This window comes from Sardina pilchardus, chromosome 2 (genome assembly GCF_963854185.1).
Source record: "Sardina pilchardus chromosome 2, fSarPil1.1, whole genome shotgun sequence".
In the NCBI taxonomy this organism is placed as follows: domain Eukaryota; kingdom Metazoa; phylum Chordata; class Actinopteri; order Clupeiformes; family Clupeidae; genus Sardina; species Sardina pilchardus.
In genome coordinates, this window is record NC_084995.1 from 19,710,820 (window position 1) to 19,738,759 (window position 27,940).

General features: G+C 41.6%; 4 protein-coding genes across 4 annotated transcripts; all 4 read left to right on the top strand.

Annotated features, from left to right (window-relative positions):
• The first annotated feature begins 5,976 nt into the window (after nucleotides 1-5,976).
• Nucleotides 5,977-13,436, top strand: sparcl1 (SPARC-like 1). The gene is made up of 11 exons (XM_062520794.1): nucleotides 5,977-6,147; nucleotides 6,971-7,029; nucleotides 8,061-8,126; nucleotides 8,629-9,684; nucleotides 9,969-10,071; nucleotides 10,427-10,548; nucleotides 10,675-10,795; nucleotides 11,278-11,414; nucleotides 11,908-12,056; nucleotides 12,316-12,464; nucleotides 12,762-13,436. Exons 2-11 carry the CDS (start codon nucleotides 6,976-6,978, stop codon nucleotides 12,788-12,790), a joined length of 1,986 nt encoding a protein of 661 aa, XP_062376778.1. The 5' UTR covers nucleotides 5,977-6,147; nucleotides 6,971-6,975; the 3' UTR covers nucleotides 12,791-13,436.
• A 605-nt stretch (nucleotides 13,437-14,041) lies between these two features.
• Nucleotides 14,042-17,627, top strand: LOC134101235 (serine/threonine-protein kinase Wnk-like). The gene is made up of 11 exons (XM_062554835.1): nucleotides 14,042-14,078; nucleotides 14,172-14,228; nucleotides 14,351-14,380; nucleotides 14,540-14,650; nucleotides 15,288-15,578; nucleotides 15,791-15,886; nucleotides 16,093-16,200; nucleotides 16,611-16,664; nucleotides 16,807-16,857; nucleotides 16,959-17,001; nucleotides 17,451-17,627. The coding sequence occupies exons 2-10, from the start codon at nucleotides 14,184-14,186 to the stop codon at nucleotides 16,989-16,991; spliced, it is 819 nt and encodes a 272-aa protein (XP_062410819.1). The 5' UTR covers nucleotides 14,042-14,078; nucleotides 14,172-14,183; the 3' UTR covers nucleotides 16,992-17,001; nucleotides 17,451-17,627.
• A 2,960-nt stretch (nucleotides 17,628-20,587) lies between these two features.
• Nucleotides 20,588-22,788, top strand: scpp9 (secretory calcium-binding phosphoprotein 9). The gene is made up of 9 exons (XM_062554846.1): nucleotides 20,588-20,690; nucleotides 20,788-20,802; nucleotides 21,012-21,212; nucleotides 21,386-21,478; nucleotides 21,677-21,742; nucleotides 21,855-21,923; nucleotides 22,321-22,365; nucleotides 22,476-22,553; nucleotides 22,638-22,788. The coding sequence occupies exons 1-9, from the start codon at nucleotides 20,646-20,648 to the stop codon at nucleotides 22,641-22,643; spliced, it is 618 nt and encodes a 205-aa protein (XP_062410830.1). The 5' UTR covers nucleotides 20,588-20,645; the 3' UTR covers nucleotides 22,644-22,788.
• Nucleotides 22,789-25,462: 2,674 nt separating this feature from the next.
• Nucleotides 25,463-27,562, top strand: odam (odontogenic, ameloblast associated). Its single transcript, XM_062520808.1, has 9 exons — nucleotides 25,463-25,528; nucleotides 25,621-25,689; nucleotides 25,796-25,840; nucleotides 25,932-26,000; nucleotides 26,105-26,326; nucleotides 26,703-26,756; nucleotides 26,851-26,976; nucleotides 27,089-27,172; nucleotides 27,304-27,562. Exons 2-9 carry the CDS (start codon nucleotides 25,627-25,629, stop codon nucleotides 27,331-27,333), a joined length of 693 nt encoding a protein of 230 aa, XP_062376792.1. The 5' UTR covers nucleotides 25,463-25,528; nucleotides 25,621-25,626; the 3' UTR covers nucleotides 27,334-27,562.
• The last annotated feature ends 378 nt before the right edge of the window (nucleotides 27,563-27,940 follow it).

Below are 27,940 nucleotides of genomic sequence, written 5' to 3' on the forward strand. Positions count from 1 at the left end.
AGAAAGATAGAAGAAGGGCTAGACTATCCCATTGTTGCCGCTCCATCATTCTTTATGTAGATCAGTGAGGAGCGAGAGAGGACGCGTAAACGCTATATATGAGAGGCACCTTCTGTCTCAGGCTTTAAGCATACAATCTCATTAAGACTACAGATCCTGTTTCACTACTTCCTCTGTCCACAACTGTTTCAAAATAAAGGTCCTCACTGCAATAATACACTATTAAATCATTTAACCACTGAAACTACTCAACTATTGAACTGTTCAACCATTCCAACTGTCAGTTATCATCCACTATGCCTCCAGTCAACTACATGAAACCTCCATGTACCTAGCAACCAACATAGCAACCATTAAAATTAAGTGTTTATGACCGTTTCCATAGCAACCAACATGATTATACTGCAGTAACTTCTTGTTTCCTGATAGTGGCCACCATGGATACCCTAGCAACAAATGTTTCAAAATAAAAGTCCTCACTAGCAAGTTAGCTAGTTAGCATGGTTAGCATAGTTAGCATTGTTAGCATTTTTAGCATAACTGCAAAAAATCATAAACTAAGTAAGCTAATCAACCTGGTTAGCATTGTTAGCAAATTTAGCATTGTTAGCATAGTTAGCATTTTTAGCATTACTGCTAGGAATCATCGGTTAAGTTAGCTAATCAACCTGGTTAGCATTTTTAGTAAAGTTAGCATTGCTAGCATAATAAGCATTTTTAGCGTAACTGCTAGAAATCATTAGCTAAGTTAGCTAATCAACATTTTAACATGAATAGAAATCATTAGTTAAGTTAGAACTGGAACGTTTCATCTTTAAACTGTCTACCTTCACACTATCAACTCTCTGTAAACTATGCAACCACCATGTCTACCCTAGCTACACCTTAGTAACCATATCTACATTATCTATCTATTTTTGCATTTTCATGCACTGGTAATTCCTTGGAATTGCATTTCTAGTTCTTCTTCTAACGCACGCAATTCAGCTTCAACCGCTTAACGTAGAAACTCCATTCAAACTATGTCGCGTAGGTCTTACTTACGCGATGTGGGCTTTGTATTTTTCAACTTTGTAACTTTTATACTTTTTAAACTATTAGTTAAAAACTATTACAATTTCCCCCATAGACTTAACATTGCTCATTATGACATCACGGCAGCAATTAGAATCTTATGCCAGGTGGCCGGCCACCTGGGCACCAACTGTCAGTTTCTCTGGCTTTAAGCATGCAGTCTCTCAGAAGACTACATATCCTGTTAACTGTTTCCTCTGTCCACAACTGTTTCAAAATAAAAGTCCTCATTGCAATAATACACTATTAAATCATTTAACCATTGAAACTACTCAACTATTGAACTGTTCAACCATTACAACTGTCAGTTATCATCCACTATGCCTCCAGTCAACTACATGAAACCTCCATGTACCTAGCAACCAACAAAGCAACCATTAAAATGAAGTGTTCATGACCGTTTCCATAGCAACCAACATGATTATACTGCAGTAACTTCTTGTTTCCTGATAGTGGCCACCATGGATACCCTAGCAACAAATGTTTCAAAATAAAAGTCCTCACTAGCAAGTTAGCTAGTTAGCATAGTTAGCATTGTTAGCATAGTTAGCATTTTTAGCATAACTGCAAAAATCATCAACTAAGTTAGCTAATCAACCTGGTTAGCATTGTTAGCAAATTTAACATTGTTAGCATAGTTAGCATTTTTAGCATTACTGTTAGAAATCATCGGTTAAGCTAGCTAATCAACCTGGTTAGCATTGTTAGTAAAGTTAGCATTGCTAGCATAATTAGCATTTTTAGCATAACTGCTAGAAATCATTAGCTAAGTTAGCTAATCAACATTTTAACATGAATAGAAATCATTAGTTAAGTTAGAACTGGAATGTTTCATCTTTAAACTGTCTACGTTCACACTATCAACTCTCTGTAAACTATGCAACCACCATGTTTACCCTAGCTACACCTTAGTAACCATATCTACATTATCTATCTATTTTTGCATTTTCATGCACTGGTAATTCCTTGGAATTGCATTTCTAGTTATTATTACAGTGCATGAAAATGCACTGTACTGTTCTTCCTAGGCTTCTTATTCTTCTTCTTCTAACGCTCGCAATTCAGCTTCAACCGTTTAACGTAGAAACGTCATTCAAACGTTGTTGCGTAGGTCTTGCTTATGCCATGTGTGCTTTGTATTTTTCAACTTTGTAACTTTTATACTTTTTAAACTATGAATTAAAAAACGATTTCCCCATAGATTTAACATTGAGCTGTTTCCCCATAGACTTAACATTGCTCATTATGACATCACGGCAGCAATTAGAATCTTACGCCAGGTGGCTGGCCACCTGGGCACCAACTGTCAGTTTCTCTGGCTTTAAGCATACAGTCTCTCAGAAGACTACATATCCTGTTAACTGTTTCCTCTGTCCACAACTGTTTCAAAATAAAAGTCCTCACTGCAATAATACACTATTAAATCATTTAACCATTGAAACTACTCAACTATTGAACTGTTCAACCATTCCAACTGTCAGTTATCATCCACTATGCCTCCAGTCAACTACATGAAACCTCCATGTACCTAGCAACCAACATAGCAACCATTAAAATTAAGTGTTTATGACCGTTTCCATAGCAACCAACATGATTATACTGCAGTAACTTCTTGTTTCCTGATAGTGGCCACCATGGATACCCTAGCAACAAATGTTTCAAAATAAAAGTCCTCACTAGCAAGTTAGCTAGTTAGCATGGTTAGCATAGTTAGCATTGTTAGCATAGTTACCATTTTTAGCATAACTGCAAAAAATCATCAACTAAGTTAGCTAATGAACCTGGTTAGCATTGTTAGCATATTTAGCATTGTTAACATAGTTAGCCTTTTTAGCATTACTGCTAGAAATCATCGGTTAAGTTAGCTAATCAACCTGGTTAGCATTGTTAGTAAAGTTAGCATTGCTAGCATAATTAACATTTTTAGCGTAACTGCTAGAAATCATTAGCTAATCAACATTTTAACATGAATAGAAATTATTAGTTAAGTTAGAACTGGAATGTTTCATCTTTAAACTGTCTACCTTCACACTATCAACTCTCTGTAAACTATGCAACCACCATGTCTACCCTAGCTACACCTTAGTAACCATAGCTACATTATCTATCTATTTTTGCATTTTCATGCACTGGTAATTCCTTGGAATTGCATTTCTAGTTCTTCTTCTAACGCACGCAATTCAGCTTGAACCGTTTAACGTAGAAACTTCATTCAAACTGTGTTACGTAGATCTTGCTTAGGACATTGGAGGGATGTATTTTTCAATTTTGAAACTTTTATACTTTTTAAACTATTAGTTAAAAACTATTACAATTTCCCCCATAGACTTAACATTGCTCATTATGACATCATGGCAGCAATTAGAATCTTACGCCAGGTGGCCGGCCACCTGGGCACCAACTGTCAGTTTCTCTGGCTTTAAGCATACAGTCTCTCAGAAGACTACACATATCCTGTTAAACTGTTTCCTCTGTCCACCACTGTTTCAAAATAAAAGTCCTCACTGCAATAATACACTATAAAATCATTTAACCATTATAACTACTCAACTATTTAACTGTTTAACCATTCCCACTGTCAGTTATCATCAACTATGCCTCCGGTCAACTTCATGAAACCTCCATGTACCTAGCAACCAACATAGCAACCATTAAAATTAAGCGTTTATGACCGTTTCCATAGTAACCAACATGATTATACTGCAGTAACTTCTTGTTTCCTGATAGTGCCCACCATGGATACCCTAGCAACAAATGTTTCAAAATAAAAGTCCTCACTAGCAAGTTATCTAGTTAGCATGGTTAGCATAGTTAGCATTTTTAACATAACTGCAAAAAATCATCAACTAAGTTAGCTAATCAACCTGGTTAGTATTGTTAGCAATTTTAGCATTGTTAGCATAGTTAGCACTTTTAACATTATTGCTAGAAATCATCAGTTAAGTTAGCTAATCAACCTGGTTAGCATTGTTAGTTTAAGTTAACATTGTTACCATAGTAAGCATTGCTAGCATAGTTAGCATTTTTAGCATAACTGCTAGAAATCATTAGCTAAGTTAGCTAATCAACCTGGTTAGAACTGTGAGCATAGTTAGCATAGTTAACATTTTTACCATAACTGCATGAAATCAGTAGCTAAGTTAACCAATCAACCTGGTTATCATTGTTACCATAGTTAACATTTTAACATGAATAGAAATCATTAGTTAAGTTAGAACTGGAATGTTTCAGCTTTAAACTGTCTACCTTCACACTATCAACTCTCTGTAAATTATGCAACCACCATGTTTACCCTAGCTACACCTTAGTAACCATATCTACATTATCTATCTATTTTTGCATTTTCATGCACTGGTAATTCCTTGGAATTGCATTTCTAGTTATATTTACATATACTGTATGTGTTACCATGTAATTATTAACGCATTGATTAAAAATATGTGTTTACTACACTTTCATATGTTTAGCCCTGATAGTCCAGTGGACAACTGTTCCATGATCCCTACGGGAAAATGTGCCAGTCTGGCATTATGCACAGTGGTTTACATGCAGTCCACTGATGAGTTAAATCATTATTCTCATGTTATGTTATTAAAGGACCATGGTGCTCTAAGGGGACCAGAAGTGGAGCAGGACCTGCCGTCCCTGCATGAACCTTCACTGGTGTCATTTGGAGAGGACAAGTGGTGTGTGAAGTAAAGGTATCATGAACACACAAACACACAAACAAACACCTCTCCATTTATAGGTGAGGACTGATCATCTGCATTTGCTGCTGCCTGTGATTTGTATGGCAGCTCTTGGTCATGATGGGTATGTGTAGATTATTCGATGTAGGATTACTTTTAACATTAAAGCAAAATAATGGAATAAAAATAGGGAGAATGTTAAACACAATCTATCCATCTTCAGGCCAATATACGAGTGTAAATAAATATGTAGTATGCCGATTCTCCACAAGGGGACGAGAAAATAGACAAATGCACATTTACCTAATGAGTATCAGGCCAGCTTCTGAACAGTACTGCATTTATTTGGTGTCTCTTTGTTGATTTAGATTCAGTGTAATGTTTAAAAGAGGCACTGAATCTTAACTCTAAGAGTGTACCCTTTCTACCACCAAGCTTCACAGTTCCCCATTGCCTTTTTTTGAGTGAATGTAAAGAAGACTGTTTTCATCTAAAATATATTTGAAAATAAAATACAAATATGGAGCAACTTGGCTTCTGACATTTAAGAGACACTTGTCATTTATATAGCTTGTTAGAATACTTCTCATTTCAACAAAAGAACCCAATTAAAAAAAAAAAATCAGAATAGTTTACGTTAAAATAAATAAATAAATAAAAAGTATCCCCACTTGCTCACTCACTGAATTATTCATTGGAACAATTTGGCAATGGGTGAAGGTTGAGGGATATTTAGCACCAAGTTGAATAAGTTGAACCAACTATTCCTTCTTAGTTTTGCAAGGGGTCCTTGAAATACAGTACCACACATTGTCATTCTTGTTAGGCAGAAGGCATGTTGTTATCATTGTTCATGTGGCGTTGCACCCAAATACCCCCTTGTGTAATCACCTGCCCAGATACCCCCTTGTGTAATCACCTGCCCAGCACAACAACTTCAATGAGATTCCGTGCTATTTTCCTACAGAATTATCTAGTAACATTATTACTGCTGACACGCCCCATAAACGTGTACAATATGCATTTTGTTCATTTTGAATGCATTTTGTGTTACAACATTCAACAATCCTTGTGTGTGAAATAAGCAAGTTTTGCACATTGCGATGCAGATACTGCACTACTGAGTCCCCCACCCCCTCCACCCCCACGCCACCCCACTCCACCCCGATCACCACCCCAGTGTGTTGACTCCCTGGTTGTGGAGGAGCGCCGCTCCAATGTTTTCCAGCCGGGGAGGCATGCATAAAAGACTCTAAGTAGTGTGTGTGGTGCGGGGGATCTTCAGTGCATTTCCACAGTGCTCGGTGTGAGGATCCCCACCCTCAGCCTCCTCTCACACGGATCCAGCCTCCAGACTCGCTCTGCGCTGCGCATACAACTGCAGGTAATCTCTCGTTAATGGGAAGACTACAATATTCTCTCTGATGGGTGTGTTATTAGGGTGACTTGCTGTAAGGTTGCCTTTATTCAAGTGGTTCTGGTTGGGAGGATTGGTCATCTGTGTATTGCGCCCGAGTAGACAAGAAATGTATGCCAGTGTTGATACTTGGTGATGATCCCACTTTATCAAGGTCTTAATTTTATTTTCTATTGGCACTGTAAGTGGATGGAAACAAACTTTGTATACATTTTGATAATATCAAACAATTATGACTTCATTACATGTTTATGCTATACTATATACATGATGTATATAGCATTTACTATCGTAACATTGAAATAAATCAATAGGCCTAAATAAAATCAAACAACCAATAATAAGAACGTACATTTGCAAGGGTTTCGACTAGAGCTTGAGATATCTTTCGGCAGGCACTATCAACATTTGCTTGTTGGGTTCAAATAACGTCTGTATTGTTTCCGCCTGAGAGACAGAAAAGTTGTGTGTACTTAGCCCATTCTCTTTCCAGTCTAGTACCTACTGCTGTTTGCTTAGCCCTGATGGACTCTGAATGTGACTTTTGAGAGGAGCACATCTCAAGGCCTATTGCCATGGCAACAGGGAGCTGATTTCTGTGGCTGTGTCATGGCTGACGAGATTGCCTGCATACAGATTGAGACACCTCAAGGAAAGAATGGGTGCCATGCTGTGCATATGCTGCTGCTGACCACCCAAGGAGGACAAAATGACTGAGAAGACTTTCTCTTGATTTCAGAACTGTACTTTTTAATCACATGAATTAATTTGAATTCTTAAATGTTCACAGTTGAAATGAAGACCCGTCTGCTTCTCCTGTGCCTCATGGCTTCAGCCTCTGTCATGTGTGTAAGTACATTGGAGCATGGCTTCCTAAAAAGTGAGCTATTATCTGTCCATAAGCCATAGACGACAATAGCGGGGTCCAAGTACATTAGATGAAATGACCCCTAGAGGAAAATGGTTGAACGGTTTGACGGGTTCAGCACGTGACGAAAGGTAACTAGAGTTTAGGAAATGGGAGTAAATGGGACGAAGAATAAGCATGCCAAATGTAACCTGATGATTTTTTAGAGATTGACATGTGCAACTTGTAGCAACCCCCTTTCAGCCAAATTATGTTATAATAAGCACATAGCTTTTTATGTACAATTCTCAAAAGTCTGTGAAATGTCATGAAGATTGGAAAATATTGGCAGCTGAAATTTGATTGTTTTAGGGCATTTCGAAAAGTGAACCAGTTGGCAATTTGGGACATGTACATGTAGACCGAAGTGTACCAAATTAATTCACATTTTTATGTTAAGCAGTTATTGATGTATTGACATGTAGCTGTAGACCCTCCTATGGATGGAATTACATGAAACGGATGTGATTTGTGAAATGTGATTGACATGTAACTTTGAAAGAGAGCAACAAATCAAAAATCTGTAAAGGGAATTTTCCCCATATGGTCTGTAGATGTTGCATACCAATATTTTTGAGAATCTGATGCATGACGTCACTTTTAGTTTTTGAAGAAAGAAGGGCACTAAAGACACTTTTTAGTTCAAATAATAACTATTAGCTGACGTAAAAGACTTGAGACATTAGGACAATGAAAGAACTTTGACTGTAAGCCAAGCTGCTTTGGCGATACCTGCAAGAATGTGACCGTGATTATCACAGCGCCACCTTGAGGCAGGTGCCTGTCATGTCATGTGCCTGAATTAGAGGTGAAGTTCTGAACCCATCTGCCAACTTTGGTTTATTTTGGCCTGCCGTTTTTTGCTGCCCAATCACTTTTAGCCCTTTCTAAAAAATCAATGAGATCAAAAACAATGGGGTTCCAGCAGTTTCACTGCTTGGACATCTAATAAATGTTTTGTCTATCCCTCAAGGTCAGAAGCAAACCTCATGCAAAACATCATGGCATTTCCAAACATTCCCAGTCACCTCAGGAGAAGGTAACGTTTCCTCCTTCACTTATTTGGCTAATGTGCAGCATTTTAACAGTGCATTACAACAGCAGCTTTTCTCAACTCTACATTGTCATCCTTTGGTTTCTATTTTATGCAAAGGTTGTAATGATTAGAACTAAGATCTCATATTACACTCCAACTTCAATGTTATCTCTCATTGGAAGTCACTTTCGGCAAAACCATCAGCAAAGTCAATAAATATACAAGTAATACACCTAGCAACATAACTCTGCATTTAACATGCACTTTTCTCCCCCCTTCTATATCTACTTCTACTTCTACCACTTTTTCTTTCTACTACACTTTGATTAGGACTTTTAACTTCCTTTGTTAATATTATTAACATTATTAATTGATTTAGTATTAATTCCTAACTAAGGCCTCCCTGGCATTGTAGCTAGAATATTACCCCTCGTTTTTGTAAGTTTGAATAAAAGCATCAGCTAAATGATTAAATGTGAAATTGGTCTCTACTGCTTTTCTCCAGGATTCGGATCCTGAGGAACCAAATGAGGGGAAGGGTTCCATTCTACCCACTTTCCTCCCGTTTGAAGCCAGCAGCCAGGGGCAGGAGGACGAGGAGGTAACCGCTGAGGGAGGACAGGATGCCAGTGAGACGGTGGGCTTTGGGGAGGAGGAGAACAAGGAGAGTGGCACCCCTGTGCTCCTGAGTGAGGAGGCACTGGCCCACCTCCTCCAGGGCTCTGAGGACGAGGAGCAGGCAGCTGAGGAGGACGAGGTGGCAGTAAAGGAGACTGAGGTGGGAGAAGGTGATAACGGAGAAGAGGTGAAGGAGAACGGGGAGAAGGAGAAGGAGGACGGGGGGAAGGAAGGCGAGGAAGAGGCTGAGGGCCAGGAGGGGGAGGTGGTGGAGAAGAAGGTAGAGGAGCCAGAAGAGGAGAGCAACAGCAGCACTGAGTATGAGATCCCCATGGACTTAGATTATGCCAGTGACAGCGATGGGTCAGAACCTCTGGACACCAAGTTGGAGGAGACCAAACCCTCGTCCGTCGACGCTGAGAATCAGCCTGCGAAGGAGGGGAAAGTGGAGGACCAGGAGCAGGATGGCGAGGAGATCCCCGCCGTCATGGCCGACTACGACCCCGAGACTGCTGGAGAGGACGGCGAGATGCCCCCCAAAAAAGAGCTGGATGAGGAGCTCACGGACAAAGCCCAGGAGAAGGACACGTCCCTGGACAAGGAGAAAAACAGCAATGACAACAAACAAGGGGACGGCGAAGACGGAGACGACACCCTTCAGGAGGCCAAGAACAGCGTGGAGTTCAGGTCGGCGCGTCTGCCCGGGGACGACGAGGGGGACAAGCAGGAGAAGCTCACCAACGAGAGCGGCAGCCACACCAAGGGCAAGGGCCGCAAGCAGAAGAAGAACCAGCGCAAGAGGAAGGGGCAGATGCAGGGCGACCAGCCCATCCCGGCCGAGCCCAGCAGCCCAGGCCACAGGCAGATGCTCGGGCAGGAGAAGGTCCCGGACACGGATGACAACGCTGTCCAGAGGCCCAAGAGAAGGAAGTCTGGGAAATGGGTAATTGTGGGGGATGACTCCTCTTCTCTGATTGTTTCTTTTAATGCATCGTCATGCTGTGCTTTCCCCTCATGCTGACTCCATTGCCGTCCATTTCTATGCTTAAAAAAAAAAATGCTGTGTCACTACAGTTCCGAGTTTCATCGCTGGGGGATTTTTGCACTTGAAACATGAGAATATTTCACTATAAAATCAGGGTTCTGACCATGAAACGATGTGAAAAAAAAAATGTGGCCTTGTAGACCCTTAACTTAACTCCTCTCTCTCTCTCTCCCTCTCGACAGGCCCCTATGGTGGGCATGAACCCGGTCCAGATCAGAGCCACAGTGGAGCTGTACCCGAGCCTGAGGCCTCCCCCGACCCTGTCCGGCCAGGGCGCAGAAAGCAGTAAGTGTTGTTTCAGCGCTTGTGCCTGCACGCAGCCGCGCGCTCATCAGGAATCTGCTGATGCGGGTCTTTTCTTTGGCGCTCCCACACAGAATGCGGTCGCTGGCCCTGTTTTAGCCGTGGCAATGGGCTTAAGGAATCAATGGCAGAGCTCACATCTGATTTAGCCTCTGTGCAAACTCACCAAGCCCAAGGAATTTAACTCACCTCAGAAACAACCCTCTCTATCTCTCTCTCTCTTTGTCAGAATCTCACATGGGAAAACAACATATAAACATATTGTGATGGCTTACTTTGTGGTAAACTAGGTAGTAATGTCAGGTAACAAGAATGATCTTTTTCGTCTGCACTGTAGATCCCTGTGAAAATGTCAGATGCAAGCGTGGAAAAGTCTGCAAAGTCAATGAAGATGAGAAGCCAGTCTGTGTTTGCCAAGAGGCAGCAGACTGCCCTACCAGTGTTACAGAATTTGATCATGTAAGTTGAATACGGGACATTTCAGCTAAGTTCCGTTCACAGTTGACCCATTGTACACTAAACATGCATTTTGTTTTGTTCATATAATGGAAAATGTAAACTTTAATTTTTTTTTATTTTTATTAGGTTTGTGGGACAGACAACAAGACCTATGACACATCTTGCCAGCTGTTTGCCACAAAGTGTAATCTTGAAGGCACAAAGAAAGGACACAGACTTCACCTAGACTACACTGGAGCTTGCAAATGTATGTCATGCAAAAGTCTTTCATTGTTCTTCATGTTAGAAAGTAAGAGTATAGAGAGACTAATCTCAGCGGGTCTAGTACTTTTGATTTGATTTTATTGATTGATTGATTGATTGATGAGTTGGTAGAGCTCAATGACAGGCTTTAAGGCAAGTACTGTATAGTTCTTTACAAAAAAAGTATGTGAGGATAAATCCATAGTAAAGTGTTCCTCCGTTGAGCTGGGTGACATTTTGATCAAAACTCATTGGATCTAAATGGTTGCTTGTGCTGGCTCTTCAACTGTTAGAAACACATAACACTTAACATGTGCACACTCCAGCGAATGTAACATCTGTATGTGTGTGTGTGTGTGTGTGTGTGTGTGTGTGTGTGTGTGTGTGTGTGTGTGTGTGTGTGTGTATGTGTGTGTGTATGTGTGTGTGTGTGTGTGTGTGTGTGTGTGTGTGTGTGTGTGTGTATGTGTATGACTTCTCTCCCAGTCATCCCTCCCTGCCTGAGCACAGAGCTGGCCCAGTTTCCCCTCCGCATGCGTGACTGGCTGAAGAACGTCCTGCTGCAGCTCTTTGAGCACGACACCATGGCGCCCGGCTTCCTGACCCCCAAGCAACGGGCCAGGGTACGCACACGCAGCTGCAGCTCGCCGCGCAGGCTATAGACTACAGAGTCACCAGAGGGGGGCAAGGCAGTCATGAAACAAGACTAAAGGACTAAATGACTAAATGTTACATGTAAATGAAACTGTCAAGGCTTTGGTAGATGTACTGTATGTGCATGGTAGACGGGTGAACGTTTGCGTTGAACACTGGTAGAGTGGAGCGCCCCACTGCATTGTGCTCTCCAACAGTTTCGTTCATTACAACAATATGATTACTTGGGGGGGGGGTTGTATTGGCTTGATTATTGAAAGGATTACATCACCCACCCCCGTCCCCTAACACACACGCACCTACAGTACATATTGCATGCCTATGATTCCTGTTCTACAATGGCTTGTTTCTAGTTGATGATATAATACAACTACAAGTGGCTTTGAATGAAAGCGTCAGCTAAACGACTGAATGACTAAGTGCAAATGTGGCTGATGTGATGTCCCATCTGCTCCCCTACAGGTTCAGAAGATCTATGAGAGTGAGAGGCGGCTGCACGCAGGAGACCATCCCATCGAGCTCCTGGCCCAGGACTTTGAGAAGAACTACCACATGTACATCTACCCCGTGCACTGGCAGTTTGCTCAGATGGACCAGCACCCCACAGACAGGTATGGTACATCCTTAACATCGGGACAGTCCTTACGGAGTCCTAATGCTTGAGATCAAACTCAAGCACGCTTGAAACAAACCAAACGCTGCCACAAGAGACAAGTAATGTGAAAAAAAAGTTTCTTGACACAATATAAGCTTGTTGTATACTACTACTAGTGAGATAGAAGCAGAACGCGTACCACTGTGTCACCATAGCACTTGATGATCGTGCGTCACTCCAACTGCTCCCCCTGGTGTTTGCCCCGTGTACTGCAGGTATCTGTCCCACTCAGAGCTGGCTCCTCTCCGAGTGCCTCTGGTGCCCATGGAGCACTGCACCTCACACTTCTTCCAGGAGTGCGACGCAGACAAAGACAAGCAGGTGTCCTTCAAGGAGTGGGGACACTGCTTTGGCATCAAGGATGGTAAGAGCTGTGGCATTTTCACAGGGACACAAACACCTTATCTATCAGGACTTACTATATATGAAAGTGTAACACATCCAGACACTCGCTGATTTTCCTACAGGAACTCATTCAAAACATTATGACACTGCAAACCACACACACACACACACACACACACACACACACACACACACACACACACACACACACACACACACACACACACACACACACACACACACACATTTATGTAATGTTTTTAATTCATGACTTGTATTTTGACGCCATACCTAACTGTCTGCTTGCTCCTTACAGAGGACATGGACACTCACCTACTGTTCTAGTTACCTCTATACCTCATGCATGGAGAGACAGCTTCAGTAGGACTTCTCCGACTGGTGCTGAGCAGACAGGAATCAAGCTTCTCAGACTGTGAACTGTAAAGGGGGACATTGCAGATTCAAGAAGGAACACGTGCTGAGTTCTTCTTGCCACTGTTTTCCACTTAGATGGATTGAATGAGAAATGTGGGTTTTTTACAGATAATCCAATGTGGGGAAATATGTATCTACACATGGGCACGTTGTATGATGCAGTATGTAGTCTTAGCTAGTGAGGATTTTTTGTAATTAATGTGCTCTTGTATACCTAACCATTAACTACAATACTATCTATGTTACAAAAACATTCCAAAGGGGGAAAAGTTTACATTTTGTTCATATTAGATAGAATAAAGTGTTAATTATTATGCCGGAATATCATGTTTGATCATTCCATATGGTGCTTTTACATCACTGCTCTAAATAAGAGCAGAACATGAAATGGCACTAAAAACAAAAATAAAATTGAAAGATCAAATCGATTGCTGTAAGTTAACAGCAGTAGCTGTTACTATGTAGTGTAAAGTGCCACATTTTATTTTACATGTAATGTCTGATGCTTCCTTAACACTTCTAATAAAAGCCTTTGAATATGGGTGTGAATATGTAATTGCTGTTTCAGCCTATTTTCTTTTTCATGTTCAGATGGATTACTTCTGCTCTCCACACAGAAAAATAGCCAAAATCATGTTATCAAACTTGTCCAGACATTTGACAAACCAATAGTGGATACATATCTTTGAGCAACGTGTTATAGAGTTTTTAGAAAAGTGTCAGTGATGCTTTTTCTAAGCGCTATGTACTGGCTCTGGTTAAAATATTTCTGCCGCAAAAGTTGCAGAAGTTGTACTGTATTCACCACATCTGTGGGAAGTAGTTCAGCTGAGCAGAAATGTCTGGCCACAGACACCTGAGCTCTACAATCTGGATGGTCTTGCCGCTGGTAGACGTTGATGTCATCTTTACGCACTCTTTGGTCTGGGTGTGTGGGGACGGGATTTGTAAAATGATCACCTCACTAACAACCTATGGTAATCACAATGCCTGGTGCTTCACATGGTCTGGTTTCCAAAAGGCCTGAAAATACATACTATCTCTCATTAGTGGTCACCCTGACTTAGTTAAGTGTCTAAAGAGATAATGATATTGTGTGGACAGAGGTAGTCTAAGCTAGGTTCTTTATAAAAACAGGTTTTTCCTGCAGGCAGAACAGTCAGTCTTCCAGAGGATCACTGGCAGTATCCAACCAAAGGTATTGGGAAATGTGTCCCGGATGACTGAATGCTATTGTGTTTGCGTAAGGCCTAAGGTGGCTCTTCCAGTGTAAAACATTTATATTTTTCAGGTGAGACAAAACATGATCTGTTTCCTGTGGATCATCTTCCCCTCCTTGGCCTCTATGGTAAGATTGCATGAGAGCTGTGAGAGAATGCAGTCTTGTTTTTGTTATGCAACTTTCTTCTCTCTCTGTGTTTTTTTGGAGTTCACTCATGATGAATGATTTATTGTTCTCCGGATGTTTAGGCGCAGGCAGGGGGATCAGGAAGTGCAGAGGTATTGTTGATCAATAATTTGCAGAGTGGAATTTAGTCACTTTAATTATTCACATAATGTCTTGCTAATAAGGCCTTCATAGAGAATGTTTTCCTGTCCATGATTATCTTTTCTGTGTCGTAGCATGTTATGCTTTTGAACTGCTCTGTATTCTCCCAGGTTGTGAAGGCTGCCGCGGGGGCAAAAGGGGGTGTGGGTAATGCCGCTGGTGGCAATGGCGCTAATCCAGGGATCCTCAATGGCATTGTGATGAACGGACAGCTTCCTCAGGTGGATATCATAGTGTGAAAACACATAGTGTGTAACACGTAAATACAGTATTAAACATGTGATTTTTTACAAAGGATGCTGGCTTTCAGCTGAAAAATATGCTAGATATTCTGTACAGAGAAGATTTTCTGGTGTAGTATAATAGGCAAAATGTCTTACCTCGAGTTTGTGGAGTGAGTAATATTGATTACAATGTATTTATTACAATGTATTTCACACTCTTGTGTTGAAAACAACACAACTTGCGTTGTTTTTTTTTAACACATTCTGTGTCCAGATAGGGACAACGCAATTTGTGTTGTTTCCTATTTTAGTTTATTTTTTCATTTGTTTCATTTTGTGTTGAAAATAACACAATTTGTGTTGAAAACAACACAACTTGGATTATTTTTGTAACACATGTCTGTGTCCAGATAGGGACAACATGTTTTAAGAGTTCATGAACCTTTTCTCAAACAGGACAAGTGATTAAACAGTTTAATCAGCAATAAATAAAACAATAAGTCTTTCTGTAGGTGTGCCAACATCTCTTCAAGATACTTGAGGATATTTTATTAAAATAGATGAGAGGTACAATAACCCTATCAATAATGTATCCCGAGTTACCATTTCATCGGACTCCATCTCTCTCTTGCAGCTGGTACCAGTGGGTGCCTTACTCCTCCAGCAGCCTGGGGGCGCTATGCCTATGAACCAGGGGGCCATGCAGGTGCTTCCAGGGCCAGGTGTGCAGCCTGGGATGACCTTCCCCCTGGCCTTCGCTCTGCCTCAGCAGCAGTTACCTCAGCAGCAACAACAGCTGCAGCTACCACAACAGCAACAACTACAGCTGCTGCTGCAGCATCAGCTACAACAGCATCAGCTACAACAACAGCAGCAGCAGCAGCAGCCTGGACTGCCCCAGGGCCAGAATCAGCCACAACAGACAGTCAGCAATGCTTATATTACACTATATCTGACATAAACTGTCACTGTTGCATATGTTACATATCTGATAAACATCATGTCCAGACATTTGATTCATACTGCGCTGTTGCAAATCAATTCTATTGAAATATAGCCTACATTTTAAAAACGAATGGGACTTGACTTAAACAAAGCTGATTGTTGCCTCACTGCAGTTTGCCCATGTGTTTGCAGGCAGTGCCAGTGTTTGCAGTGTTGCCCCAAATGAATGGTATGGCAGGGATGGGAGGACTGCAGTTCCCTTGGATGGCAGCAGGGCAGCAAATGCAGGTGATAATCACGCCATGACGATTCATGATTCAGGTCTTTACAAAAACTCAGAGTTCACAGTGCTCATGAGTCAGTATTGGGTCGCACCTCTTTGACAACGTCTTCCAATGTTTTTTTTTTTAATGATTTCCATATATTGTTTTTATTTGTAAACATTGCATTGTTGTTTGCAATTACCTAAAGTGTTTATGTTGTGTTCGCTTCAGTTTTTGTCTCTGGGAGCGGCAAATCTCCAGCAGGGGGCAGGTGGCGGGCAGGGACAGGGGCAGGGCCAGGTCCAGGGGCAAGGAGGAGCAGCTAAAGCCCGAGTGAAGGTACTGTTGTGTCCAAGTGAGACTAGAGGCAGACATCTCGGGTTTAGAAAGTAAAAGTCTTGCAAAGTAATTGATCCAACCATTTAGTAAACCAGCTCATCCTAATTAGCTGCCAGGTATATCAGATAATTAGTGATATCACCAGTGCACAGGTTGAAAGAATATATGGCAGGACTTTTACTTTCTGGATGTCCACCGCTGACTCTATAGTAGGAACACCTTCAAGTTACCTTGAAGTCAACTTAGTCAACTATATATTTTACATGGTATTACACACATTATATATTTTATATGGTATATTTCATCATGAAAAATTATAATATGTGTGTCAGTGTGATTTTATTTTCATATTTTTACCTTATACACATACTATCAATGCACATTCAGTCAGCTCTTTTCTCTTGATCCAGCACTCTGTCAGTGGCATTCAAGAGCCCCTGTCAACGACCTCTGAACCAGCAATGGTAATTTTACTACTTGTCTCTTGTTCATAGTGCCCTCTCATTAGTATTGAACAGTAACAGTCTTCCGTCATCAGTGCTTACCCGATATATTCAGATATACTGTAAGATCTGATGTTTATATACACTGTACACTATTATCCAGGTGATGAAAACCCCAACCATGAGACCCATGTCCCTGGCTGAGAGACTGAAGGTAAACTGAGAAACAGCTCATCTGTTTTAATCCAGTTTAATGGGCTGGAAGTTCCTGTTCCCTAACATACACTAATACACTCCATTGGTGATTTGTTTTAGCTCTCTGTGACTCCTCAAAGGAAAAGTGCCTGAGGAGAACCATGTGAGTCTGGAACACACACCTACACACCTACTGTACACACACACACACACACACACACACACACACACACACACACACACACACAGACACACAGACACACACCTACAGTACACACATATGCACGCACGCACGCACGCACGCACGCGCACACACACACACACACACACACACACACACACACACACACACACACACACACACACACGCACACCTTCTCTGTCATGCTGTCACTATTGTGGCATTAAGTTGCTTCATTGCGATGCTTTGCAGCTTGCTGACTTGTCTGTACCTGAACACTGTACCTGTCTCCAGTGTTGAGATGATATTTATCTTCACTGTCAGTCTTTGCCTTTCACCAGACAGAAAGGACAAAGAACTGGTTAGAGGTGGTTTTGCAATGGAAATAATGTTGAACAAATGTACCGGAACATTATTTTCTCATATCCAAGATGATCAGAGGGAGACCCAAGCTGAGACGGAGAAGAGGTTTCAGAAAAAAAGAAGATTGACAGCATCTTTAAATACACCGTAATATAATATGTAGCTAACTGTTGGATGGATTCATGTTGGATTCATGTTGTCAAATTCCTTTTTATTAACAAATAAATTTGTTTAACTCACAGAAAGGCTCTGATTTTTTGATTGATTTTTTGATTGATGATTTATTTATTTATTTATTTTTTGAATTAGAATGAGATATGTGATAAATTCTGTTTATATATGGTTAGTGTATGATATGGGCAGCATTTTAGGCCCTCGAAATAGATTAATTACCACAGTGAATAGAAACAATGAACTTAAATATAATGGCAAACAATGACTTCACCGGCCACAATGACAGGTATACTATAATTATGCACTTTCAGAATGGCGAGTGTGGGTTGTATTTGCATGTTAGCTTGTTGAGAATCTATACGCCGCAGACAAGCAACAGCATTACATTCCTTAGAAAACCCCAAGCTATTTTCCATCTGCCTTAGTGTGCACATTTAATCAGCAGTTTTGCAGGATGTGAATGTGTTTACCTCATATTAGAGGGAGTGCTGGAAACATAAGTCATGCCTGTAGCTAACAGTATGCCCATGTTCTAGAACAGTCTTTCTTCATTTGGTTTCCTCTCTCGGCAGCTCACCATTAAATTAAAGTCACAAAATCAAACATGGCTGTTTATTGGCCAGGATGCTTTTTATTAGTTCTGTTTAGAGTCAGATGGCTTTTGAGTATTTGTCCAGTAGCCGCCTTGTTCATGTGAAATGGTGATTGGCTGCTAGATGTGCAGAAGTGTAATATCCAAAGATGAATCAATCAAAATGATCGCGAGATGGATTAAGGAGCAGATTTTAGATTATTATTATTATTATTATTATTATTATTAAGAAAAAAATAAAATAGCTTCATGGAATGTGATCTGTACAACCAATTTCAAGCAAACAAAACTTAGGCTATAATAAGGATGACCCAGGGGCATGTTTCTCAAAAGCTGCTAATGTCACCTGCTTTGCACTTGCCCAGAATCGTACCAGCAACTCGCAGTAGCTGTCGAGTGTGCTACCAATTCAGCTAAACCCCCTTGACACTGGCTCTCTCACTAGCACGTTCCTTAAGGCATCTGGAGGGAGGATTACCCATAGACAGTAAGATAAAGGATTTACCTAACATACTGCACAGCTACAGACCAGCTGGCTACCATTACATGATGTGAACTCCTGGACTATGCAGTTGCATCACAAGTGTTTTCCAAAACCATAGCGCTATCGAATTGGTATAAATTCTGTTGACCTGGGAGAATAATATGCTCTGCACTTTAAATATACAGTACTGGATATAGGCTATAACTTGGCAGTGGTACAATTTAGCACACTATCACTTTACTGTGAGCTGGACTCAAACCCATAGGGTGAGTTACTGCCTACCTAAGACACATGCTTCAGTTCACCTGCCCGCACTGAACCCCAGAGCTGATGGCAAGCTGAAGTAAATTATGCAAGAATAGAAATCTGACTGGTGTAGCCTACCATGAGGCAAAGTGAACTGTGTCATAGAATTTTGAGGAAACCAATGTGTTAGCTATTGTTAGCCATAAGGTCATTGGTACATGTACCAATGCAAGTTATTATGGTAAACAATATGCTAGATTTTCACCTGTCACATTACACACTTATATGTATGGAAAACATAGGCATATAAGAATGAACATCCAGATGTCGTATAGCCTATTACAATGTAATCATTAATAAGTTGACGTGCCTTGGCGTTTTAGTTTGACATTTGGTGTGCCTGAGTCCCAAACTGGTTGAGAACTGTTTCACACTACTGTATATCTTCAATGATGCATGTATAGGATAATATGAATAAACTTTATAACCCCTGAATTTAAAAATAGATCATTCACAAATGATACTTGATGTAGCCCATAACAAGCTCTCTGTGATTTGCAGGTGTGCCATTCCTTAGGCCACTCTATATCATTTAGCATGTGAGTCCGAACTATAAACTGCCATGGTTCAAACTTACACATTGGTACAACAGTCATGGGAAATTGTGTTAGTTCAAAGCCAAACTCCATAGTTATACTGGAATGTAGCTATACAGCTAAACTTTAAAGTACTAAATCTGTAGGTTTGGTACCCCAGAGACCTACAGTAGGTTCAAGGCAGGGAAGGGTGACTGCTCTCTCCATTCAGGGAGACACTCCTGGGCAGTTGTTAAGACACACTATACTGTAACATAACACACATAACAGTTTGAGGAACACTGTTCTATAAAGGCGTAATCGCACGGTTCCCTTCTACTGTGCCGGAGTACGGCACTCTCCCGTCCTTGGTCCACACTCACACTGCATACTGTCAAAGTGCACCCAGACACTGTTGTTGTTTACAATCTTTGCATAGGCACGATCATGAGCCCAACCATACCGTTCCTGAGTCCACCTTCTCAAGTGGACTCGGGCATGGATAAGCGTAGCCTACCGTGCCCAGGTACGGTACAGACTGATCACACTGTTCAAACGAACCAGACTTGGGGGTCAAACCTACTCGATTACGGGATGGCGCAGTGTGGGTACGCCCTAAGTTTCAGTGACCTTGCTCCATCCATCCATACCTATGAACACAAAACGTGCTAAATATACACTGAGTGATGTCACACTTAATGAAATCCAGTCTCACGGTATTTACAGCATCGGTGGTTTTCAACCCAAATGCCTCATCCTTGTCTAGCGTCAACACCTGATGACATAACTCCTTGTGGCTCTCAGCACCACAACACGAGTCTGTCTAAAAGACTAGACGTCTATTATCAGGGTAAGTGCTGACTACCTATCATAGTAATTTAGGGGAAGTGACGTCAACTAAGTCAGTCACAACAACAAGAGCTGTGTTTTGTGTGACAAAGTACAAGAGTTGTGAGAACTGTGCAAAACAGAATAGTGATGGCTGATCTCTCAGCATTTATGGCTGAGGTTTACAGTGAAGACAATACGATGACAAACAGCTGGATTACCTTGAAGGGTTCTATTGGACTTGATGTAAACACCAAGTCAATAAATTGGAACTCAGTAGTCAGCTGGGAGAACGTGTCTATTGGACTCTGAGAGAGTGACACTGTATTCCGTCTCCTGCTCTTACAACCGTCAAGATCACACAATGAAAATTCTGCTCTTTCTAGCTGCAGCTGTGGCATTTTGTAATGTAAGTAGTACAACATTAGCTGTGGAAACTGTCATTTGTATCTCCTCCTAAACTCATTCTTTGTGATTGACATGTGCTTTCTTCTTTCACATTGCAGGTCACCTCGGCGAAGGTAAGCCTTCACCAGACACAGCAGTAGCCAGCTGAGTTGATAACTTCAACTTCAATCATCAACACCGCTTACATTGCCTTCTGATTCAGAATATGACCCTCATATATCACTCTGTTGACTAATAATAATCTAAATACATAATGATAAATGAACAGAGACTAGACCGTGATTTCTCACTGATTGATTTCCTTCGCTTTCCGTTTTTGCAGAAGCTGGCTCTGATTACGGGCCTGAATGGGGGGGGCATAGTGACCGGCCTGAATGGGGGGGGCCTAGTGACCGGCCTGAATGGGGGGCTGTTGACCGGCCTGAATGGAGGACTGATAACTGGGGTGAACCCGGGTCTGGTACTGAACCCTGGCCTTCTGCCCGCGGGCAATGCCTTCTTCGCACAGCCACAGGTGGCACAGGTGAGTGGCCCTATGCCAGCCTCCTTGAGGGGTTTGTACAAGATGTTTAAAGTGTGATTTCCACTAAAGATGTGTCTTTTTTGACTGACAACATGCTGATAACACAGTAATGTGAGCTGCTGCTGTGTCTCTGTGTGTGTGTGTGTGTGTGTGTGTGTGTCTGGGCGGTGTAGATGGCTCCTGGCCCATTCGTTATGCAGCCACCTCAGTTTGGCGCTCCCAATGCTGCGGCCCAGCAGCAGTTTGCTTTCCCTGCTGCCAATGGGGTACGTTCTACTTCCATTCATCACTCTACAGAGATGCACTTTATCTCACAGATACTACAGGCAGTGGCTGCGTTTAATTTTGGCCTCTGAACAGTGAAGGTGGTTTGTAGGTTTTTAGAGAAGGCAAAGCCCAACTAAATGCAGCGTGTACTGCGTTTTAACTGTGTGGTGGTACATTATTTCTGTCTTGTTGTACAGGGCTTTCCCTATTTTGCTGGGTTTCCTCAAGGCCAGCCTGGAATGTTTCCTCCCCAACAAGTCCCGGTACGCTGATTCATAGTCATATTTAATGTGTGCTTATACTGTAGCTTGCATCTGGTGGCGTCCAGTATGGGACCCATGCTTGGACTCAGCTCTCCTCTCTCCTCACACACAGGGTGGGAATGCACAGCAGCAGCAGCAACAGCAGCAGCCCAATCCCAACGCGCCTGTGAGGAGATTCAAGGTAGAGTGTGTTATTATTAAGCCCAATTCCCACCAGGGACTCCCGACGCGACGAGACCGAGTTGCAGCGGTGTGAACTAGAAGTTGCATGGAGTTGCCAGCCGTCGCAAGCCATCTCAAAGCATTCGACATGCTTAGTCGCAGTTGCAAGGTTTTAAAACGTCATGGCTCGTCTCGTCTCATCAGGAATCTTTGGTCTGAAGCCTACTTTAGACCCTAAAGCCAGAACACAAATAGCGCAGAAATGAGGATGGGACACATTGTTATCACTCTAGGAAGACCTGCAAGACGTTTTACAGCCGATGCACTGATAATAGGGCTATTGTTACTCTGGAAGAGATGAATGCTTTTTTGACTACACTGACATGAGCGTAATGCCTGTTATTTCACTCTCACAGAGGATGCTTAGGAGACTCCAACAATCCGTTGCTGGTGTGACTCAGGTGCAGTTATCATTTTATGTCATATAAAATATTTTTTTAATACTGCAATATGTGACATTAGCTCACACAAGTCTGTGTTTTTTCTCCTGTGTGATAACTCCAACCTGCAGGCTTCTATTGAGACTACACCTCCAAGCTCGACCCCAAGCAGCACAGCTGCTGTGAAAAGTGTTGTGTGCACAGAGAAGGTGATCATCAATGGATTTAGTAGATGTGACATTTCTATAATGCTACTGGGGACCTTTAATAATAAGATCTATCTCTCTTTCCAGGAATAAGTTGACACCACCAGCGTTTGGTTTGGAAGGCTGTCTGCCAGCACGGATGATCTTATGATCAATACAATGTTAGTTAGTCTGTTATACATATGCAATACTATAATTGTTGTGTGACAGAAGCAAATAAAATCTACTATATTGCAAATACTGAAGGTTGTCCAAGTTTGTTTTCCTAAAATGGATAGTTTCACAGTCTGGCTGCAGTCTGGGTGAAAACATGTCTATAATCTACTGTGACATTCTGTAATATAATAGAATTATGGTTTGAAAAAAATACAGAATAATCCAGAAATGACAGGTGAAAGGCCATATTTCCATCAAATATAAATTCAGATTAAAGCTGATCTGGTTGAATTTATGTAACACAGATAGGTAGCACTTTAGATACAGTATGTATCAACCTGCCTAGCAACACATGTGACAAATACAATTTGAACATAATAAGATTATGCAACTTACTTAACCACTCTAACTTAAATGATGCTAACAGAAAGGACAATACAAGACACTACAGATATTGTCTAGCCCACACATATTTAAACATGTTATTTTAAAACACTATATGTGTCCAACACACCTATGGTGGTATACTGTATACTGAACAGATTCCATTGTGTTATCCTTCAAAAAGAAAACATGCATAAGGTTATTTCAAGAAGGTTTCTTTTTAAGCTCTCCCTGATTATGACACTAACCAAGAAATTCAGACCTGGAGTCACAGCACCGCCCAGTGTACACAGCTGAAATTAAAAATGTGGAGCCATAACTTCATAACCTCTACTTTCATACATGTCCAAGTGTGGCAGCATTGATTAAAACAATGTGAACTAAAAGCACCACTGATTGGGGTCAGAGTAGTCCTTTGTACCACGTTATACAATACAATATGTGGTATTTGTGTATTTGTCTCAGAGGCAGCATCAGGTCCCAGCCCAAGACCTTATTGAGATTGAGTGCTGATGACAAAAGCAGTCTACACAGTGTCGGGCTTACAGATTAAGGAAAAAAGCAATAATAAACAATAATGTCAATGCAATATCAGTGATCAATAGCCTAATGACAAGTACAGATTTAAGGCATCTTGCAGCTTGCCAATTGCAAAGCATGACTATCACACACACCATGACCTGTGTTATTTGACTAAGGGGGCACATTCAGATATCAGGGGTGAATAACATAACCCATGGTATACCATTGGTTTGTCCAAGTAAGGCATATCACACAACATAACCCGTGTTATTTGACCGAGGAGCCCTAATCGGATATGAGGGGTGGAAAACATGGTAGCAGCTTCATGCAGAGGCTTGGGCTTCAGGGCCCGCTAAATCAACTCAATAATCCATCCCTGACTGTAGGGTACTAACTCATTTTACTGGGATTTGTTCACTTGACACTTGACATAGTTTGACTTCATAGTGCCACAGTGCTATCTCAGAGGGAACTTGATGATTTTTTCATCGGAAAGGGACCTGTAGGAAACATCAACAAGTGTATCCCATTATAAAGGCACCTACTGTATATATCACATATTTTCCACTGCAGGGGCATACATTAGGAAACTTCTCTAAATCTATGTACCTTTACTTCAATGCGTCACATTGTATCCACTAGAGGAGCACCTACATTGGCACTTCTTTATGTTTTCTCACACGTAGTGCAATATACAGCGCTGCATTCCACTTCTGTACTGGAAATGACTCTTTGGAACAATGGCATGTAGGGGCAGCATAGAGGGCGCTCCATAATGGCACCCTATTCCAATGGAAAGGCACGCATTGGTAGCCTGGAGATCATGACTCTTCACAGAGTCTGACCTAGATCCATTGATATTGTTTGAACTGGCACTCCAAAAGGCACTAAAACATTTTTCTCATGCCATTAGGACACTTGTGAGAGCACTTCAATGTGTTTTTTTTTTGCTGCTTAGTCGCTATTCCTAGGGACAAGTGATGCAAATTAGCATTTGCTATAAACACCATGTTGGTCTTGATTCTCGCACAGCCTCACTGTCTGGATCCTAATAGCACAACATCACCAAGCATAACAGTGTGTACTTTATGAAAAAAACAAACAAACAAACATTTGTAGCAAGGGTCGCAGCCAGGACATATCTATAGATAGATTGATACAGTAATTAGATGTGTCTGCAGTGTAATTGCAATAAGTCCTTGAGATATTCCTGGTAAGTGTTGCATTAGACGTTGCAGATATTCTGTCTGAAACCTAAGCCACCTCTCGCAGGTGCTGTACCCACACAGCAGTAATTACAGGGCCACTTTGCAGCCATGCTGACTCACAACTATGTTTCAGCCCTTGCGACATGCCCTCTCTAAAACCTAGACACTCACCGGCCTCTACGCCACTAGATATGCTCAGCATGACTCAGCTGAATGTGTCAATGAAACATAACATGTCCCCAGTCACCAGTCTCCACCTGTGAACATCTACAGTGTGAAGATCTCAAAACTGTTTATCTCAAAGTACTGTTGTTGAACTTGTGGATGCATTTGCACATAATCTACCATTTGATGGAGACAAAATTGTGCTTTTAGCACAAATCATGAGGCCTTGAGTAGCTGCCATTTAGAAATGAGCCAAAGAGTCCAGTCTCATCCGTTCAAGGTTTGTGGTGTAATTGATTACCCATAATGGCCTCTGAGATGATGTCTGTGGAGGGGAGTTCATTAGTGCCACACCACACCAGCCGCAGACCAGAGATGGAACTGGTGAGAAGAAGAGAGAGAGAGAGAGTGAGAGAGAGAGAGAGTGAGAGAGAGAGAGATTGGGTTTAAAAGGCAAAAGCAACAGTGCTTGTGAAGTGGAGTCCAGAAAGAAAACAAGGAGCACTACTGTACATCTCTTTGCACAGAACAATATTTGATACGGTAAACATTGTCTTTTTAGAGGTGAACTGTAGAACTGTGAACTGTTTTTTTCCCACTTTTTAAAATGCATTAACTGTCTCTTTGTCTCACAGTTCAACATGATGGATATCAAAGCTGCCTCTCTCTGGACTTGTGTTCTCTGTGTCTGCAATGCAATTCCAGTGAGTGACTGTGCAGATGTTCCCAGTACGTGCATTGACTTGGGTCTTTTGTGTTGAATGAAAAGTTGCATGCATTTCATTGTTTGCCTCATCTCGTCTTTTCCAGATATTCCAGCCCCAGCTTGGAATTGTTGCAAGCGCCAGTAATGAGGTAAGGAACATTATGAAATAATTCCGAGTGCTCTGCCTGGCTGGTGTTCCACATTAGACTTGGAATGTCCTTATTTCTGTTTTCTTTTCAGATTCTTGGGCTGGGGGGAGTTGGGCTGGGGGGAGTTACCCTTACAGGTGTTGGCTTAGGTCAAGCACAGGTAAATGACCATGATGTTGAAAAATAAATATAACTTACTGGAAAATATAACACAATTATTGTTTATATTTTTTACTGATGGCTCTGTATACTTTTCAACTCTAGAGAACACCCTTCATCAACCCGTTTTTCCAGCCCAATATCATTATGCCCCAGCGGGTGCTGAACTTTAACCCTCAGGCAGCTGGTCCCTTCCTACCCCAGCAGGCCAATCCTGGGCTGCTGCCCGCGCAGGGGAACCAGGTGTCCCCTTTCCAGTTCAGCCCACCCCAGCAGGAATTGCCTGCCGGGCCTGTGGACCCTAATTCTCCACAGTTCCAACCCCAGGTAGGCTACCAGAATTGCCTTGCTGCCATCTGGCATAACAGCACTAACTGAAGCAGAATACAGTGGAGATAGAATACAGAAAACAAGGATCAAGGATCAGAGATTTTTATTTGTCACATACATAGAGATACTGTTGTAAAATAACATGCAGTGAAATAGCATTTAGCTGCTCAACTTTACTGTGTATAGATGGCTATTTATAGGGATAAGACAGAAAGATTAAAAAAAAAAGAAAAGTAGATTGAGAGACGGTAAAAAGTGCTGTGTGTATAAATGCAATATGGCAAGCCCATGTAATGTAGTTTAAAGAGTTTTATGTGTGTTCAAGATGCGGATGGCTTGTTAACTGATGTTGTTTCTAATCTCTGTGCACTAGGTCTTTCCTCAGTACTATCCCTCCATGCCATTTCCTCAAGGCGCTGGAGGACAGGTAATGAATGTTAACTCTGAGTACGCTTGATGTGTGGTAGTTCATAGGCTGAAGAGCAGGTCATTCTCAGCTCTGCGCTCTGTGTGTCCTACAGGGCTATCCCTACTACATGTCCTACGGCTATCCTCAGAGAAACAACCCTGGAGTGGTGCAGCCCAACCCAAACAATGCACAGCAGAATATTGTACTGACTACCCAGAAACCCCAGCTGCCAGTTCAGGTAAGGAGATGGTCAAGTCTTGAGCTGAGTTTGTGAGATATCCATATGGCCAGTAGAGGGCAGTAAAAGCATTCAACATGCTGACTTAGTGTGTTGGCTTCTGATTGGGTAGAATCCAGGAAAAGGAGGAGTTACGTTGAGGGCAACTTCACCACCTGAGGCTCGTGGAGACATGGCTGGCCCAGGAATTGAGGAGGTACTTCAATAACTATTGTATTCATTGTTGCTGTTGCATATGTGGTTTCATTGTCATTTCATTCAGCGCTATCAACATAGTTTTGAGTTGTGATAGTTTATTGAACATTTTTATGTCATTCTCTTACACAGGGTTATCCAAGATTTTCATTTCTACCATGAACTACCTGACAAGCTTTCAACAGGTCCCCTTTGTGTATGTTCAGTTGTGGTATTACTGTATGTATTTCCTAAGTGTGTCAGTGTCTTTAGGAAGATTAGTGGCTGTCAGCAGGCTCAGTTAACTTAGAATTTTTGTTTTCACTGTTGTCATTTGTACATTCTTTATAGATCACAGTATACCTACTTCATGGGTTACTTTCAAAATGAATAATAAACCAGCATCAAAGCATTACTGGCTTAAATGATTCCTTATTAGTTATTACAGCGAAATATGCTAGTCGAGATCCTTAGCCACAACCCAGTCCACCATAAAGCAAGACAATGTAGTTATTTTACCTTAAAACAATAGTGTCAAAATTATTTTGATGATGCGCTGGCTTGCTGTCTCTGACATTGCGCCAGCATGACTGAAATGCCTGGGATTACACAATGGAACTGTATTGCACCATGCAGGAACAGGTCCCCCTTTTAAGTTTTCAACACACTACAGCCTTCAAATGAGTATGTTCATATGTACAAGGCAGTTATAACACACTGAAGTCCCACACCAAAATTTAATTAGTAGTTGTACCATGCTTTGGGGGACATCAGGGTGCTTCTCAGAAGT

Bases quoted from the DNA above. Each gene is read 5' to 3' on its own strand.
- sparcl1 (XM_062520794.1), top strand. From the start codon at position 6,976: ATGAAGACCCGTCTGCTTCTCCTGTGCCTCATGGCTTCAGCCTCTGTC. The intron at 9,685-9,968 runs GTAATTGTGGGG...CCCTCTCGACAG, and splicing joins GAAGGAAGTCTGGGAAATGG to GCCCCTATGGTGGGCATGAA. The intron at 11,415-11,907 runs GTACGCACACGC...GCTCCCCTACAG, and splicing joins CCCCCAAGCAACGGGCCAGG to GTTCAGAAGATCTATGAGAG.
- odam (XM_062520808.1), top strand. From the start codon at position 25,627: ATGATGGATATCAAAGCTGCCTCTCTCTGGACTTGTGTTCTCTGTGTC. The intron at 25,690-25,795 runs GTGAGTGACTGT...CGTCTTTTCCAG, and splicing joins GTGTCTGCAATGCAATTCCA to ATATTCCAGCCCCAGCTTGG. The intron at 26,977-27,088 runs GTAAGGAGATGG...CTGATTGGGTAG, and splicing joins AACCCCAGCTGCCAGTTCAG to AATCCAGGAAAAGGAGGAGT.
- LOC134101235 (XM_062554835.1), top strand. From the start codon at position 14,184: ATGATCTGTTTCCTGTGGATCATCTTCCCCTCCTTGGCCTCTATG. The intron at 14,651-15,287 runs GTGGATATCATA...TCTCTCTTGCAG, and splicing joins TGAACGGACAGCTTCCTCAG to CTGGTACCAGTGGGTGCCTT. The intron at 16,201-16,610 runs GTACTGTTGTGT...CTCTTGATCCAG, and splicing joins CAGCTAAAGCCCGAGTGAAG to CACTCTGTCAGTGGCATTCA.
- scpp9 (XM_062554846.1), top strand. From the start codon at position 20,646: ATGAAAATTCTGCTCTTTCTAGCTGCAGCTGTGGCATTTTGTAAT. The intron at 21,479-21,676 runs GTACGTTCTACT...CTTGTTGTACAG, and splicing joins CTTTCCCTGCTGCCAATGGG to GGCTTTCCCTATTTTGCTGG. The intron at 22,366-22,475 runs GTGCAGTTATCA...TCCAACCTGCAG, and splicing joins CCGTTGCTGGTGTGACTCAG to GCTTCTATTGAGACTACACC.